We start from the raw sequence: 17262 nt of genomic DNA, 5'->3' as shown, positions 1-17262 counted from the left end.
CTGAGTTTACTGCAGTAAGAGAGACAAGGTCTTGATGGTTTAATCATCTCTAATATTAAACTACACCTGCCCATGCAGGCAATGCCCAGGACCCCTCTGGAAGCCAGAAGGTGCTCTGGTCCCCACTCTACAAATGAGATGTCCCAAATAAAAGACCAGGTCCCCAGTGACATACAGAAACCCCGAATTGCTCCTCTTCCTAGCCAGGACCCTCAGGAGACAACTCTCAGGTCCAGTATCCACTGTGACTGGACCTGGCCTGCAGCAATTCCCATTGGAGAGACTGGAGGGGAAGGAATTCCTGCCTGGGACACCATCAGGGCAAGCACATCACTGACCATGCTGCCAGCAGGCTTTTGACCAAAAAACTTGCCACCAGCTCCCTCCATGACAACTGTCCAGCTCTGATTCCTGGTGGGAGTGAACTGTCACTAGTAAAAGGATATCTGTACTGCAGCTTCTTGATGAGCTCTTCAGGGGTAATAAATGTCCTGTACGTAGTCAGAAAGGCTTCACAGTACAGCACCAGATCTAGGGAAAAAGGCAAGAAAGCCTCAGTCAACCTTGCTTTCAGAAAAAGGAGTTTCTTGTAAGGTTGAACCCAGATGTACAGAGGAGGACATGGATACATTTTGGCACAAATGAACTTCCCAGAAAAGCTGTGCTGTTGGTCCTTACCAGCAGATGGACCCTTTGGCACAAGAGCAGCAGTGACACTGCCCTGTCCCCACCGGCCTGGCCCTGCCTCCCACTTGCAGCACTCGGGCTTGTGCCTCATAAAAGGGTCAGTGAAAAACACCTGCTTGTGGGACAGGAGCTATCAATAATGTGTAAAGGAAAAACGGAGTTTAGACCTTGGGGATGCTTTAAAGAGAAGATCTGATGGCAAGAGGTGATGCCTACTCTGGCTTTGGTGCTCAGGCAGGTCACTCTGCCCTCCCCATGAGGAACACACATGTATGCTGTGGTGCTGCAGATCTGCCCTTGCTGAGTTCCAGGAAGTCCCAGAGCAGTGTAAATAGAAGATTATTCCCAGCCAAAAGAAAAGCAAATTGCACTGCAAAAACTGATGCTGCCACAACCCGTGACCCTGCCCCAACAGAGATGTGGTGCATGCAGTCAGCCTGTGTTAATTCATCTGCAGGATGGGTTGTTACAGGGCCTAGGATTGCGAAGGCTTTGGGCATTATCATGGGCACAGAGGATGGAATTTGAAGAAGCAGGAACTGCAAACAGGAATGCAGATGTCAGGTCAAGACTGCAGAACACTCGCAGTCCCAATGCCTGGTCACTGTGGACAGCAGTGCCAAAATGGGAGCATTAGGCATTAGTGCCAGTACAAAGCAGGGCACGGCAGCAGGGTGTGCAGTGGATGGCATCCTGCCCCTGCCAGCAGCACTGCACCAAGGGCAGACAGGGAGCAAAAGCTGCTGTTGTGCCTGCCCAGGCTCGGCTGTACATGCAGAACTTGTTCCAGCCACGACAGGCAACACCCCATACCCATGTGCTGTAACACCCAGCCACTGCTGTGAGGTGGGACGGAGCAGGGCACAGAGGGAGAGTGGTACCTCTCTACCTGCAGTGTTTCTCTTGGCAGGAACCTCACCTTCCTCTTGCTCTTAAATCAGGAAGCGCTGCTGCCTCTTGGTTACAGACAACAGAGGCTGGGTGGTCACATCAGGTGTGAGCCCCAAGCCTTGTCCAGCTCTAATCCTGCACTCACAGCAAGTGTGTGTGGTTGTGAGCACTTAACTGACCATGGATTTTATTCCTGAAGACCACAGGTCTCTATTCCTTATGTCATTTAGCTTTTTCAGAAAACTCAAATGGACAAGACGCATCATGCACCAGGGCGTGGAGTTACATTTATTCTGGGTTCCCATCTGCCCAAAAGGCAATGTGAGGTAATACAGCTGGTCTGCTCTGGCACTTGAAGCTGCCAAGAAATTCATCTTTAAAGGAAAGCCTCTTAACTCTACCCCTCTGTGCCGTATGGCTGATTGATTTACAAGCCCCGAATTCTTCTCATTGTAAGCTTAATTCATTAACCCTCTCAGTCACCCAAACAGTGGGTTAGCATAGCACAAATTCCTCTGTGCTCCGTGGCTTGGCAGCGCCTGTGAGGCCGGGCTCAGGCACTGGAAACTGTCGCCTGCCCCAGCTCCCTCCACCCAGCTCTCCACAGCTGCACCACTGGGCGGATAAAACCCTGCTCTAGCTTTTCCCAGGTCTGAAAGGTTCTCCACAGCTCTCACCCCACTGCTTGCAGAACCCTCAGAGCCCCCTGTTCATGAACTGGAGGTCCAGCACTCATGCCCTTATCAAGCAGCTGTCTTTCAACAGGAACAGACAGTAGAGAAGTTCTTTGTGGTGATGCTTGCTCCAGAGAACAGCAGGAGTAAAGCAGAGTTTCTCTATTCCACTTTCAGCATGTTTATAAGGGATATTTCCACCATCTCATTTAGACTATTTTCTTTAATATACATTTCCAGCCTTGGCACAACCCTCCTCTCTGGTGTGTTCCTAACTTTGGTCCTTTCTGCCTGGATTTGATGCCCAGTGCAAACTGGGAAACACAGCTGTCAGGGGAAGGATTTTCTTGCTAGCTGAATGGTGCTGGTAAGTAATTGCAAACATCTTATGCTACAGTAAAACCCCTGTCATTTAAAAACGTACATGACAGATATTTCCCCTTTGACTATCAACCTCTAAACTACGAGCGCTGAGTGATTCAGAGGGTTAGTGTTTTGCCTCCCAGGAGATAAGGAGATCAATCCTGGTTAAGGCCATCAGCACAAATGTGTTTGGCAGGTTCAAATAACTCTCTGGAAACACTGCAAAGGCTGTCTTTGCCACAGGTCTTGGAAAGGAGCTGCTTCATTTGTGTGCTGACTGGGTTTGGACAGATGAAGAGGGGTTTTAACAAATCTAGAGCTAAGGATTGCTGACATCCCCTCTCCTTGCCCACATCTCTTCTTTTGTACTGTGGATTCCCTCTCTGAACTGGTCTGGGTGGCTACCAGGACACAAAGGGTACAGAGTGGCACTAGGAGGTGGCACAGTAAATTGAAAATACGGGGTGTCAGCAGAGCAGCACCTGAACAGACTCCTGATGCCCACGGGTACTGCATTAGACCCAAACTAATATTCCTTTTTTCCTACTTTGATGGAACAACCATTCCAGTACATCACCACTTCCTGAAATTCAAAGGACAAGGAACACCACTGGAAACAGGATCCATGCACAACAGGCTGGTCACACCTGCTCTCACAGAAGGCAGTGGCCCAGCTCAGCAGGTACAGGGACACCAACACAGCACTGTCACTGGTGTGCCTCATCTTCCAGATCCAGGCAAGGGCTGGGAGGAGTTAATCCCATCCCTGCTGCTAAATGGAACCACCAGGCGCTTATCCAGCTTACCTCCATCTCCCACAGATAAACACAACCTGCCAAGCTCAGAGGACCCCTGCAGACTCTCCCCCAGCCCAGCTGTGTGTGGCCATGGGGCAGAGGACAGGCAGCCAAAGCCGTGCCAGGCTGAGCCCCCAGCTCTGCCCTGCTGCTCCACGTACCTTTCCTGTCGGTCTCTGTGGCGTGCACCAGCAGAATGTCTCCAGATCCACCACGGACATCTGGCCCATCATCCCCCTGCAATGGGAACACAGCCACGTCAGGCACAGCCCAAGCTCCCTTAGGCCTAGTTTAACATCGCTGGGGTTCCAGCTCAGCAACAACTGGCAGCGCACACACTGTTCCTGGCACTGCTCGCAGCACAAGCTGGGACATGGTCTTCAGTGCTGGGATAATCCTGGAATTTGAATAAAGCATTTGGTGTCCCAGATGAGGAGCTGGGCTGATCTTGGGGTCTCTGACTCCTTAAGGCCAGGTTGTGAAGCTCAGTGAAAGCTGAACCTTCTGCCCACAGAAGAATGAGCAGAAATGCCACAAATACTCCCAGAAGACCTTTAACAGGGCAGCAGCACTGTGTGAACTGTCTCAAAGTGCAGGACCACGTACCACAGTGGCTGTGGGGTGGGAGGTCATGCATTCAGCTTGCATGTTCCTGGAACATCAAAACCCCACGAGTTAATTCCCTAATCTGGAACTATTTGGCTGGAGGTCACCTGAAACGATCCAATAACTGGAAGAAGAAAACAGCCCTGTTAATTGCTTGACCCCTGCCTTGACCTGTTTTAGAAAGTCCCTGTGACTCTCTAAAACACATCTTTCTTCTAGCTACTGCATTTCACAACTTAAAATACGCAAAACTGATCCACCACTCAGCCAGCAGTTCCCATACTGCAGGAAGCAGCTGGCAGTGACAGTTCTATACTGCTTCAAACATGTAGATCAGAAAGAAAAGGAAGAAAAAAGACACTAAGACACAGATCTGCTAGTCCCAAATGTTCAGAAATCACTGATTTTTAAATGTTTTTTAAAGGAAACAATTCATCAGAGGAGGCTGGAGTTGTGTCTGGCTTCCCTTAGGAATGTCTTTATCACTTCAATATGCAAAACAGTGAAACAGCCATGGATTACAGCCATGGAGCAGCTCTGTCTAAGACGGGAATTTTTCAGGTGACCCTCTGGCAAGAGTCATGCAATACTACTTAGAGAACAAGTAAAAGCTTCTCAATCTCTCCTGCACATCTCAGCTGACCAAAGAACACTCCTAAAGTGCCAGTAAATGATCCATTCTCTCTGTTTTTCAGCCAAGCCCCCTGACAGTCTGAAAGCTTCAAAAGCCTGCATGTTCCCTCCAGCTGCATGTCAAAGACAGCGTGGTTCAAGAGCACAGTGAGCAAAGCTGGCTGGGAGTGCACCCAAGGCTGAACACAAAGCTATTTCTCAAACACAGAAACAGTTCTTTTGGCTGCTTTTCCACATCAGTAACATCATGTCGTGCTCATTCACCTGCTGAACCTGCTGTCAGAGAGAAAGGCCAACACCATCACCCACACCCGGATTTACTGTGCTCAGGCTCTCAGGTGATTCATTTCAGACTGTCAGAGGCTGAAGAAGTGGGAAGGGGCAGACTGGGAAAAGGGCACAAGATGTGCTGGTTTTTAGGGAGACATCTCACCTTTTGCTAAATCCTCACTCACTGCTGGTGCTCCCTGCCTGCACCAGAATCTCATACTTTAACAGCTGCCTTCACACATACCCCACTTCTGCTGCAACCTAGTTTTTCCTAGCAAATAAAAGGTGATGCCTTGTTTGTGCACACAGAGAGTCAGATTTCAGCTCAGAGTAAACCAAAGAGTACAAAAACAAACCCTGAATGCACCTACCTCTTGCTTCAGTGTTAATCTAGACATGATTTCACTGTGGTCAATAAGGGACAGCTCATCTACCTCTTCCTCCAGCTGTGATGACTCCAAAGTATCTGGTGACTGTGGCTGCCTGTGAAAAAAAAGGGAAATAACCTTCATCAAATGACAGTAAGTACACAGACACTCTGGAGGTAAATCTTTTGCAAACAAGTCTGGCTCTAACTCTGTTGCTTTGAGCATCTCTTGGAAAAGAGAAAGATAAACCTTTAGGACCTGAACACCTGTCTGTCCGCATTTCTGGCAGACAGGATTTTACTATAAGTACACACTTCCATGTCTCCTTAATCCACCAAATTTTTAGTGCACACAAATTTAAGCCCTTCCTCAAGCGTACAGAGACTGAGCACACTCTACACATACATATCTTAGTCAGTTCATGACCTGCTGTGCTGAGACAAGGCGAGATGACAGGCTCTTGTTCTGCAGGAAAATAGAGCAGAAAATCATGACCATTTTTTTGGTGTACATCCCCCTCTAGAATTTCTACCCCCAAAGGCTGGTACTCTTGTGCCAGGACATGTCCTCTCTGTGCCTGTAGTTCTAAAGAAAAAAAAAAAGAAAAAGTACTGATGTTCCTTATAGCTTTACCCAGGCACAGGCCAAAATCCCGTGCACCAGTCAGTGCTTTGAGCAGATAGTGAGCTTTGCAGAGCACTCCTGTGTTGTCTCCTTCACTGTAGGGTTTAAAACCCTCAAACCAACTGCAGGAAAATAGGAAAATGGGGGAGGGAAGTTGACTGTCACACACAAATCAACGCTGTTCTCTATTTTTGCTTTAGAAATGCAATTGCAGAGCAATCTCGAGCAGCAGGGAAGCACTCACTCCACTCCTCCTGAAGCCCATCTGTTACAGCTTGCACCTCTTCATTTACATAGGCAAATGATAGTTAAGAGCATTAGAAAGGATGTAAAGCCTCCTGCTCCAGGGCCTCAGCCAGCCTCTAACGAGCAGGGTTAGGAAGAAATTTCCCTCTGGAAGACTATTCCAAACAGCAATGCAGACTCTTTTCACGCATCTCCCTGGAAGCAGGAGGGAGCAGCCAGTGTCAGTGGCAGCACTGCCAATGAGATGGACTGAGGATGGCTAACACAGGCTGCATTAACCCCCACAGGCTCCTTGAGTTCAGCAAGGATATCTTGTCAGGATCCTTCTCGTTCACCAGGATCCCACCACACACTGGCTGTGCAATAAAAGTGGGCTCAGAAGTTTAGACAACATGCAGGAGGTTTAGGGCAGAGCAGGCAGCCCCAAGGATGGTTTGGCAGAGGGGATGTTGGGACTCTGCACCCTTCAAACCTGGAAGGAGGACACCAGGGGGTCAGGCTCACCTTTCAGCACCATCTTTACCCTCCTTCCCCATGGCACTGCTGTTCAAAGCGGAGTCTTTGGAGTGGCCGTCTTTGACAGGGGGAGATTCCTGCCAAGAGAAAGGAGTTTTTCATCATTACACGGGGTCCTTGAGCCCAGCGAGCCTTGCATTTACAGTCTGCCTGCCTCTAAATGGCCCTTTACTGTAAATTCCTACAGAGCGGTTAAAGATTGATGCAAGTTAATGCCAAATGCCAGGAAAACACAGAAGTTAATCAGACAGGAAATTTGGGACCATCTCTGGAGACCAGTGTAATTAGTACTGTTTGCTTTCAACATTGTGAAATGATGCTGAAAGTTACAACACAAGTCTGCTGTTGTCTTGGATTTTAACCCTCTCACGACCTTTTATTTTTCCTCCAGCCCTTCCTGTTGAAATACACTTTGCCTCCTGCTTTAATCCAAACAGACACAGCCAGCTCTAAGCTCTCCAGTTTCAGTTCCCCTCTTGATCACAGCCCCCCCTGCCTCAGGGGGTGGATGCTCACTGCTTCCTACCTCCCTTCTCTCCCATCAGAATAGGTTTTGCAATGATGCAACGTTTCCACTCCACAACTCAGGGCTGTGGAAATGAGGCTAATGCAAAAAAGCAGAACCAGCTCAATCAGCGGCATGGAACAGCAGGTAGAGAGCTCAGAGCAAAGACACAGCATTTTAAATTAGCCATTTATTAAGGAGACAAATAGCCATGAACAGCAAATGGGAATATTAATCCAACAATGTCAGGAGTTCAGAATTATTTAACATCACGCAGAGTGAAGCCTGGAAACTCAAGCTCTGTTCTAGTGAACAGACAGGACTGAAGCCACCTCCACGCTATCCACTCGGCATGGAAACACCCTGCTGAGCTTGGGTTTCTTGGTGTCTGCAGGGTTTTTCCAGACTCTATCTGTAAAGCCCTTTGCTTCAAAGTTGAGAACTCGCTCACAGCTGTCCAAAAGGATGGGCCTGCCCAGATGTGTCTCCTGAGGGGAAGTGATGGGAGCACTATCTCTTGGCGTATTTAACACCACCGTGGATAAAGGTCTTGGAGACATCCTGTAGGAGATGTGCCTTCCAAGAAGAGGGCAGGCAAAAGGATCACCATGGACCTCTGCCAGTTTCCTATGACCCAACAGGAAGATGAGACCTCCCTGGAATGGAAAACGCCCTGGCTCCTCTAGGAAATATCTAAGATACAAGGCTTGAGTAAAGGAAGAAACAGCGTGTGAGTACAATGCTAAATCCATCACTTACTTTGCAACCAAACAGTGAAGAGAAAAAATAAATATTTAAAGCAGAAGGCTTTCTGTATTAAAATAGGGAAGGCAAAGCAGTTACAAGAAAAGACGTGGCCCCAGGATGGCACAGGGTGCATCTCTCTGGAAAGGAACTTCACACAAGCAGCTCCAAACAGCCAGCAAAGCGCAAAGGAAACAGCGCAGCAGGAGAAGCCATCCCTGCCTCCTGCCAGGGCTCAGCGTGACCCCAAAAGCATCTCCTGCTCTGCACCTGCACCAAGAGGGCCCCCAAACCTGCAGCCAGGAGTGGGCAAGCAGAGGGATGGCCAGCAAGGGAGCCAGGGCAGCAGAAGGACAGGGAGTTCCAGGGTGTGCAGAAGAGGCCGGTGCCAAGCGCATGAGCCCCGGCGTGAACCCGGCATGCACCAGGCAGCGCCGTCCAGGGTCCGGCCTCTGCAGGTTGTTACTTACTCCTTCAGAGCGAGGGAGTTCCCCGTTGCTCTGGCCAGAGGAATACAGATTGACATATTCACCCTCACCAGCCTCCTCACTGGCGTTTTCACTCTGAGGGAGACAGGATGAAAGGAAATCCGTGATGGTGCCCCCCACCAGCGCTTCATGGCCGAGAGAACCTGGGAGCAGAACTGCCCTCGGCAGCTGCTGTCACCTCACTCGGAGCTGTTCTCTGTCTCCGTGGCCAGCACTGGCCACTGAGGCTGCACCATCCTCATTATTTCTGGCTCTGGAGGACTATCCCAAAGGCCCTGGGCTGCAGGAGGGCAGCAGCAGGCACTGCTTGCAAGAGCTGTGGACTCCAGTGAGACTGCCAAGGTGCAGCGGGCAGATTTCAAGGTGCTGGAAGCGGACTGTTCAGAGCTGGACACAGAGCGCCTGTCCTACCCAGGGCAGTCCTGCTGAGCACAGACCAGCCCTGCAGCCCCAAGGGCATCAAAGGTATGCCCCAAACAAGGCTACAAGCATGGACTAGACTCATCACACCAGAATAAACCAAACTCGAGGCCTTCTGGGATATAACAAGGACCAAAAGCAAGGAAGATGCAAAGCAAAGTCACATCCAAAGCGTGAAAAGCTGCACATTTACTCTGTAATCAGTGACCCTCTTCCAAACTTGGCAGAGAGGCAGCACTAGCATGCCCTGTGCTGACAGCTCTAATCCCATCAACTCTCGGCTTCGCAGCAGACGAAAGAGGAACTGTCTTGAAAATGAGGTGTTCAAAAAAGTATCTGTAATGGACAGACCTGCTCAGTGATCTGCAAAGTGATCTGGGACCTCAAACTAGCAGCGTGGGAACAGCGTTAGCCTAACTTCACCAACATGTGATGAGCTGCCACCAAGCACACAGCTGGGGCTGATGGGAACTGGGAAGAGCAGGAACCTGTAGAGAACAATAGCTTTTATGCACAGGAGAGACAGAGCTGGACTGCACCCACTGCTCCTGGTGACTTAGGCAGGAGCAGGTGGCAACTGCAGGATGTGAACTGCTGTTAGGAGCCTGTGTTTAGTAACTACCAACCTCACAAAACACTCCTTTACCTCCCTCAGCTTTGTATTACAACTGCAGGAAGCTACAGCCAACTCTCCCCTTCACCAGCATTTGACATTTTGTGTTTCCTACGTATGTCTTAACAGTTTCTCAAACCTGCTGAGGTTGTCCATTTTTTTCTAGCCACCATTTTTATATGAAATTTCCTCTCTGCAATTCACACTCATTTGGAAGCCAGACTAGACCACAATTTAGCATGTATTAACACAAGAGACATTTTCTTTTAAAAAACCCCAACAAATAAAGGCAGCCTTGTGTTAAGGTGCGTTATCATCTCTTTGGAGAGTCTCACCGAAGGCGTCTGGAGAGAATCAGTGAAAGAGGTTTCAGAAGGAAGGCAGACAGGAGCATTCCCATTAAAGCTGCTCTCCTGAGAAGAGGAGTTTGGCACATCCACAGTGCTGGGTGACTGGCTGGCTGCAGCGGGCACCGCTAGGTCGGGGCTCTGGGATGGATGGACGGGCGGAAAAGGTGGGGTGGAGCAGGAGGAAGAGGTAGAAGAGAGGAAAGGAGGTATGGAGACCTGGTTGTGAGGCACAAAGTCCTGGGAGTAGGACCTAAACACAGATTTGTACTGCAGGATGCAGAGACACAACACAAAAACAAGGAAGATGGGGAAAGGAAAGAGACAGACAAAAGAAAAAGTAATTAGATTGGCAGCAGCGTAGCAGTGACAGCACAAGGCATTTCTAGCACAGGCAGCACTATTTTACCATCCACACACTAGAGCAGGAATTGCTACCTGGGATACACCAGCCAGGTTTTTCCTGGAGAGGCGTGTTCTTGCACAAACAGCAGCCTGGCTGCTCATCTCACACAGGGAAAGTGAGCAGCAAGGTGTGATCCAGCCTTTGCTAGGCAGGGGAAAACCTGGGTATCTCAGTACTGCTAATGCAGTGACCCTGAAAATCCCCTGAGTGGAGGAAAGGAGGCAAAGGCACCCAGAAACCATGACTCTGAGCATGCTGGAAGTATCTACACAGAGAAAACTGCTTCAAGTGCTTATTGCTTTTCTGGGATTTTCCACAGGATCCAAATTTAAGATGCTTTTTGCTCCAGCCCTGTAATTTAACAGCTACTGTGTCAAGTCTGTTCCAGAACACACAGCTCCCAGGGAGGAGTGGCTGGATACTGCCTTCAAAGTTACACTGAAGGATAAAGGAGTTTATGCTGCTACTCCTTCCCATTTGTGAAAAACAGGGAGCAAAAATGGTAATTGCCCTCCAGAGTGATGAATTCCTTATCAAACCGATCCTTTAATGCAGTGCCTTGAAGAGTCAGCTGAAGAGATGAAAAGAGATCATCTGCGTAAAGCTTTATTTCACTATCTCTCCTAATCATCAGATTACTGTTCAGATAATATTAAACAGGGTGCAGTGGGAATATATTGTGCCAAGAAAAACAAGAGCAACCCTCTGTCTTTTAACATCTGGTGCTAGTAAGATTTGCCATCGGGGTAAGTCCAAAACAAAGCTGACAACCATTAAAAAAAAAAAAAAAAGACAATAATGCTAAATCTGCTGGAGAGGAGTTTATTTTAAAACCTGCAAAGCTGGTCACAGTCAAGTGGACTGAAAGAAGAATCACATCATCCAGAACACCCCAGGCTGGAACGCAGTTGTGGCGCTGCTCCATTGAGGGATCTGCTGCACAAGGACGGTGCAGTACAGAGCTCTCAAGAAGCATAGACACAACTTGCTCAAACCAGGCTGAAAAGTGACACCACTGTGATGTAAAAAGAAAGAGAATCAAAGGCAGCAATTGGAGAATTCAGGCTACATTTTCTCAGGAGAGCTGAGTGGGTAAGAAAAAGCAAAGCTTAGTCCATCACCTGAGCCCCAGCAGTAGCACCCAGCTCAGCAGTGGTATTTTTGTTTCTACCTAGGAAAGATGTGGGCTTAAAAATCTTAACTGAGAACAGCCTCAGGCCAGAATCCTGGTGAAAAAAGCTTTTCCACTACAAAGGAAAGGAAATGTAAAGGTCAATGGCTAGACTTTACCTTCCACCACCTTAATCCTTGAGGGGCTGCGCCTTGTGCCTTGCATGGAGTCCAGCAGTGCTCTGGGTGTATTCTCAGGCCCCAAAACAAATTGTAGGCCATAATACAGAGGAGAGGAGGTGAATGCTTTGGAAAGAGAGCTTAAAAGACTACTGAAAAATAATTAAAATGCAAATCCCCACCACATGCCTGTGGCTAAAAGGAGACTGGCTCTAGGACGGGCTCCTCTCTCTTCCTGCTCATTTCTTTCCGGATGAGCAGTGCTGGCTCCAGGGACACTGTCAGCTTTTGGAGCTGCCTCAGTAACAATGACAAGTCTAATCTCTGTATTTACTTTCTGCCTGGATAAATGCTCTACATTTATTCATCTTCACTTGCATGGCACAAACCTCTAAATCCCTCGTAAGACACCAGGCTCATGACATCATCTTGGCTCAGCAGATTCATTATGCCGGCCTGGTATTTCATGATCTCACTGGCACTAACACACCAACCATCACCCCAAGTCCCAGCCTAGACCCCAAACCACTGCTCAGTGGCTCAAGAAGGCACTCAAAAAACTGCTGTGCTGATAACAAGATCCTTTGCTCCTGTAGAGGAAATAATTAGCTCCAGCAGGAGCTCTGTGCCAGCTCCCCCATTGCTGGACTTCCTGCACCCACATGACACAGGCGGCACACGCTGTCCTTCACTTTGTAGTTGATGGACATCTTCCACCCAGGAGTTCCAAGGGGTTTTGTCCCTGACCTGCCGAACCCAAAGGAAAAGCCAGGCTTTTGCAAAGCAGCAGTGGAGCTCACGCAGGGCAGGAGTGAAAGGAAATGACTGTCCTCAGCCAAGTCACTCTGGGACAAGCAGAGCCCTGCGTGAGGCACTGGCAGGGTTAGCTCAGGGCAGACTCTGCTTACCTGCCTGCAGCCTGGACCAGCAGCTCGGGGAGATGAGTTATTGCTACTGGGGCAGGAACATTTGCACAGCTCCTGCCTTGTGGAGTTTCACACACATTAATCCTAATTTGAAGGCAATTTAGACCTAAATATAACATTACATTGCAGAAATTTTAGAAGTTTGAATGCAGATATGTCCATATTGACAATCACTGTATGTTTCTCTCTCCTAGGTCTCATAATACACCTTCAGAACAATCTCTTGGCATGAGATACTCTGAAAATGCCAGTTTAAGGCCCAGGTACCCATGAAAATGCATTAATCTTCATTATGTGATCCGTGAACAATCATTTAAGGATGCAGACAGGCTCTCAGCATGCTGTTAACAAAAGGAACAGTGCAGAGAAGCCTTTGGTGTGCTGGCATTAATTAGTCAGACTGCTCTCAACTTCCAGTCTTGTGGTAAAGTTGCATCTTGTAGAAAGGGAGCCAGGGAGCCCCCTCCTTCCTCCGGAGCCTTCGAGCAGCTCTGGAATTCCAGTTATGCAGCCGTGCTGGGACAAGAGCCAAGACTGAAGCATACTTTTCAAAGGGAAAAAAACCCCACCCTGCAGTGGAGATGATGTCCATATGGCACCCATTCCTGCTGCTCCCCAGTCTGACCCAGCCCAGCCAGCAGCTGCCCCAGGGATTGCAGCAACGGCTTCCACGGGATCTGGGTGTTGTCCATCTCTTGGAAGCCCTGTCATCCTCTAAAAGACATACATTTTTTGGGGAGGGGACAGTCCATTCAACACAACTGTCAGGAGGAAACAAGCCATCCTTTAGTGTTCCCCCCAAGAGGCAACAGTTTATCTTGGAAACAAATCACTGCTTGTTTTAATCAGCTTCTCTGAGGTTTCCTGTAGGGTCAAGTAAGGCCTTGGTTATGGCTTCACGGACACAACCTCCTACTCCACAGCTTTACTCTAAGTGAAGCATTTCCAAATAGTCTCTGGGAAAGCTAGAAAACAGGGTGCCCCAGCAATCTCTGGGAAAGGATGCTCTCCTGTATCCAAACTCTGGCCACGCTGCCAGCTCCCACCACACGAGCAGAAGGGAGTCTCCCAGCATAAGTGATCCTGACAGCAAACGGCCGAGGCAGGGAGAAGAGAGAGTTTCCTCTCCTCTCACCAGTGCAGTGGTTTTTAAAAAGACCTATCTGCCACTTTGGAAGTGCTTGCACAAAGCAAGCTTTGAGCTGGGAGCAGTCTCGTCTCCTGGGAACAGCAGGAAGAAAATGTGCCTGGCCCTGAACATTTACCACACACTGACACACAGAGGTCTCCCAGAAACAGCATCTTTCAACTTTTTTAATTTGCTGCCTTTGATTTTTTGCAAGGGTGAATATTTCAGGACAGCTTTCCATCATTAGAAGCCGTGCTCCAGGATGTCCCAAAGGTCAGTGACATTCCGGCTGTTTATTTGGATTAGATGGCAGGAGATAAGCACTCTAATAGAAAACTTATTTCAGGAGTGATGCTTCTTCCCACTCACTAGGCATGGCTGACCACAGCTAACAGGGACACAGGGGTATACATGCAGAGAGTCAGTGGCTGCAAGTTACAGCAGTCTCCAACCCAAATCCAAAGTTGAATTCAATTACATGGCTGACAGAGCATCTGCACCATCAGCAGACACAGTCTTTACCTTTTAAGCACAGCCTTCTCAGTTACCCTATGGACATCTGCCAAATTAATCTGCCATCCTGCCAGACACTCCCAGATCAGGTAGAGCATCAGACTCCCAAAATATGAAGCTATCAGAGGAAAGGATCAATCTTTCAGATCTCCTCTGCTAATGCTATTAAGGGAACGATGTGGGCAACATGCCAGAACTGGATGCCCAAATTATAACAGTGCAGAATTATGTTCACAAAATACTGGGTGTTGCAAAGTCGTTACACCCTAAGAATATAATTGCACAGACAACTATTGGAAAAGACTTCCTATCTCATGACACAATGCTGGGCTTCCAGGTACTTTTGCTAATGAGGAAGGAAATGCTCCTGCAATGAATGGCTGGAAACACAAGCTGCCAACAGAATGGCTTCAAGCACTGCCACAGGAAAGGCAGCAACTCCTCAGGCTGGAATGTTTCTCAGCAAGGCCTCTGACCTGGCTGCAGAGCTGACCTCCCTGGTTTTAACTGGTGGTTAGCACAGTACATGGATGGATGGGGATTGTTGTGTCTCCTGGCTTCTGCACGAGAAAACACAAAATCCAAACTTTTCCTTGTGGGGGAAAGATTCCTGCACATCTTTGCAACAGAACAAATAAAGGTGCAGCAGGGGAAGAAAACATTTGTAAGATTTATTAACCATGCTGTCATGCATCCCTCTTTGGAAAATATCATGAGAATTCAATTCAGTTGCACCTACAGCATCAACTTTTCAGCTTGTGGAAACAACCCCCAGCTCAAGATGGCAGATCTGGAAAAGACAGAGTCTGGAGACCAAGACAAGACTTCTAAAAAGTCAGTTACACAAAAACATGGGGTGTGTGGCCTATGAAGTCAACATGGGACTGTTTAGAAAAAACTACAGAGATCTGCAGTGTTCCAAATGCAAGGAAAATGTATAAACTGCCAGAGGAAGTGGTTTTCAGCAGCAAAATCCAGTGATGCCAGCAGGCAACAGCACTATTAATACCAGTGTCCAGGCTGCCATGGGCAGTGGAAATGAACACAAACACAGAAGGAATGCTAAACAGGAAAGGCAAAACAATACCTAAGACAGAGCAGCTGGTTAAAGGGATGCAAATCTTCTCAACCCCCCCTTCCCTCTGCTCCAAATTAAGGAGCCAAAACCTTAGGACAGGAACGAACCAAACACATTATGACTTCCCAGCCGTGGTTGGTTTGAGGCTCCCACCATATGAATGAAAACAGCTCGGTCTCTGGCGAGGGCCAGAGCCTGGTGTGTGCTGCAGGCTGGAAGTGAGCTACAGGAATGGGAGCAAGGCACGGAAAACATGGGAAGCACATGTCTGCATGGTGCACGCCTTTAATCACTTATCTGACCCCCCTTTTCCTGAACATATGTCAGCACACACACAAGAAAGAAAAACAGTTGCTGTGAATTTTCTGTGCACTTGCTCAATTTGCTCAAGAATGGTGGGAACAAGCGAGAACAGAAGCGCTGAACTGGAGCTTTCATAAGGAAATCACTTGCGCCTTCTGCTGGAATCTGACAGCCAATTGGTTTCTGGGAAAGTTTCTTAATTAAAAAGAAAACATAAGAAAAACCCAACATTTTGAGAAAGGCAACTTGTTTCTCCACAGCGGAAGATGCAGCCAAATTTCCACTAATGGCTGTATATGCCTTGGAGATACAACTTTTCCTTGTTTCAGCAAGGAAAAGCTGCCACAAGACTTTCTGCAGCCCTTGGTGGAAAATGTGTGGATGGGCAGCAGTGGAGCTCGTCACTGGATGATTTCCTCTATCAGTGCAGAGTTCTCCAGCTGCCAGGAAGTAATGAGATTTCAAGATCTGATTATTCCTGCTGCTCGGATACCTGCCCACCCATTTCCAGGCAAACAGCAAAGGATTGATTAAACCAAGGGACAGCAGCTCTGTGTTCACGAGAAGAAGGGAGGGAGGTGATCGGCTGGAGAGAAATTACAGCCAACCGTAACCAAGGACGATGCCTTCCTGTTGCACACCTCCTTTCCCACTGCTTAGTACTTTCAAAAGAGGTGGGAATCCCTTGAATGATTCTTGACAGTACAATCCAGTTGTCCTCCCAGTGTGGAATTTAATGGTTCAGCTGTCCATGGGATGGGGAACATGATGCAGTTCCTTAAAACACCAGCCCACACTACCAACACAACCCCTGCTGGCACAGAGGCCAGACACGAGTCAGACTCGGTTAAAGAACAGCTCAACTTGCCAAACCTATGAGGTCTGATCCAGTTGCTCAAGATCTGCCTCTATCCAGTAAAAGCTATTATCTCTGACACAATTTCCTGCAAAGGAGGGAAAAGCACAATTAGTGGGCTGACAGAGCAGAGGTGGCAGCTGGGCTGCAACAGCCTCTGCAGTGCTGATTGGAGGGAAAGGAGTCATGGCTCTAAAAAAATTCATGCATTAAAAATTAAAAGATGCTCTAAGCAACTTCACCTCTTTTGTGCTGTCTGAAAACAGTCTTTTTGAGCCGTGTAAATCAGTAGTAAGGCACTAATCCTTCACCTGGAGCACAGAGCTAAGGGGATAACCAGCAGAACGTGGTGCAGGCTTGGCTTCCCTGCTGCCGGCATGTGAACAGATGGGTACAGGGCCAGGTCCTCCCTCTGGGAGTGACTCCTGTGTCCTCCCCAGGCCAGTCTCCAGGGAAGGAAAAAAAGCACAGAGCACTTTCTGAAAATTGGCTACACTTGCAGGGCCTTTCTGGCACTGGGTCAGTGGACAGCCATCGAGTTTAGCAGCTCAGACTTCCTGATATCGATCCAAGGAGGTTTTTGCTTCCTGTGCAGAATGAGTAACAATTTATGTAGGAGACATATAATTTTAGAAGATCTGATAGCCACCACTGCTATCTTGGTACACAAGAGGCCAAATGCTCAGCTGGCAGCACCTAAAAGGTGTGCTCTCCCTGGCACTGACTCCCTCACTGGGGCTGGTGGGAGCTAACACTGATTTCTGCCAGGTTTATTGTTCACCAGCACTCACACTTCAGTGGCCTTTCTCTAGGGAGAGAGGAGAAATGAAGGCATGAGAGTATGAGGAGCAGAACAACATCCTAAAGTTACTGGTGCAGCTTGTGGCGTCCCTGGAGTGAAACCCCACAGAGCAGATTGCAGGAGGGGCTCTTGTCCTTCCCATGCTGACAGAGGGTGTCACCCTGGGA

General features: G+C 48.4%; 1 protein-coding gene across 8 annotated transcripts in view; it reads right to left on the bottom strand.

Moving 5' to 3' along the window:
* LOC121672690 (rap guanine nucleotide exchange factor 1-like) overlaps positions 1–17262 on the bottom strand; it is a 53125-nt gene that overhangs the window by 8348 nt on the left and 27515 nt on the right. For 3 of the 8 annotated variants that reach the window (XM_042045440.1, XM_042045441.1, XM_042045443.1), the window contains 4 exons: positions 6664–6752; positions 5293–5404; positions 3574–3649; positions 447–531 (listed from right to left, as the gene is read on the bottom strand). In XM_042045440.1, coding sequence (XP_041901374.1) covers positions 447–531; positions 3574–3649; positions 5293–5404; positions 6664–6752 — 362 coding nt within the window. Of the gene's footprint in view, positions 1–446; positions 532–3573; positions 3650–5292; positions 5405–6663; positions 6753–8394; positions 8488–9780; positions 10063–17262 lie in introns of all 8 variants that reach the window. The other 5 variants (XM_042045436.1, XM_042045437.1, XM_042045438.1 and 2 more) reach the window with 3 other exon arrangements.

Source organism: Corvus kubaryi, unplaced genomic scaffold (genome assembly GCF_017639235.1).
Source record: "Corvus kubaryi isolate FWS band 111438036 unplaced genomic scaffold, C.kubaryi_AGA036_p1.0 64865, whole genome shotgun sequence".
Taxonomy (NCBI): domain Eukaryota; kingdom Metazoa; phylum Chordata; class Aves; order Passeriformes; family Corvidae; genus Corvus; species Corvus kubaryi.
The sequence above is the reverse complement of the archived record's forward strand: the minus strand, read 5'-3'. Positions and strand labels throughout refer to the sequence as shown.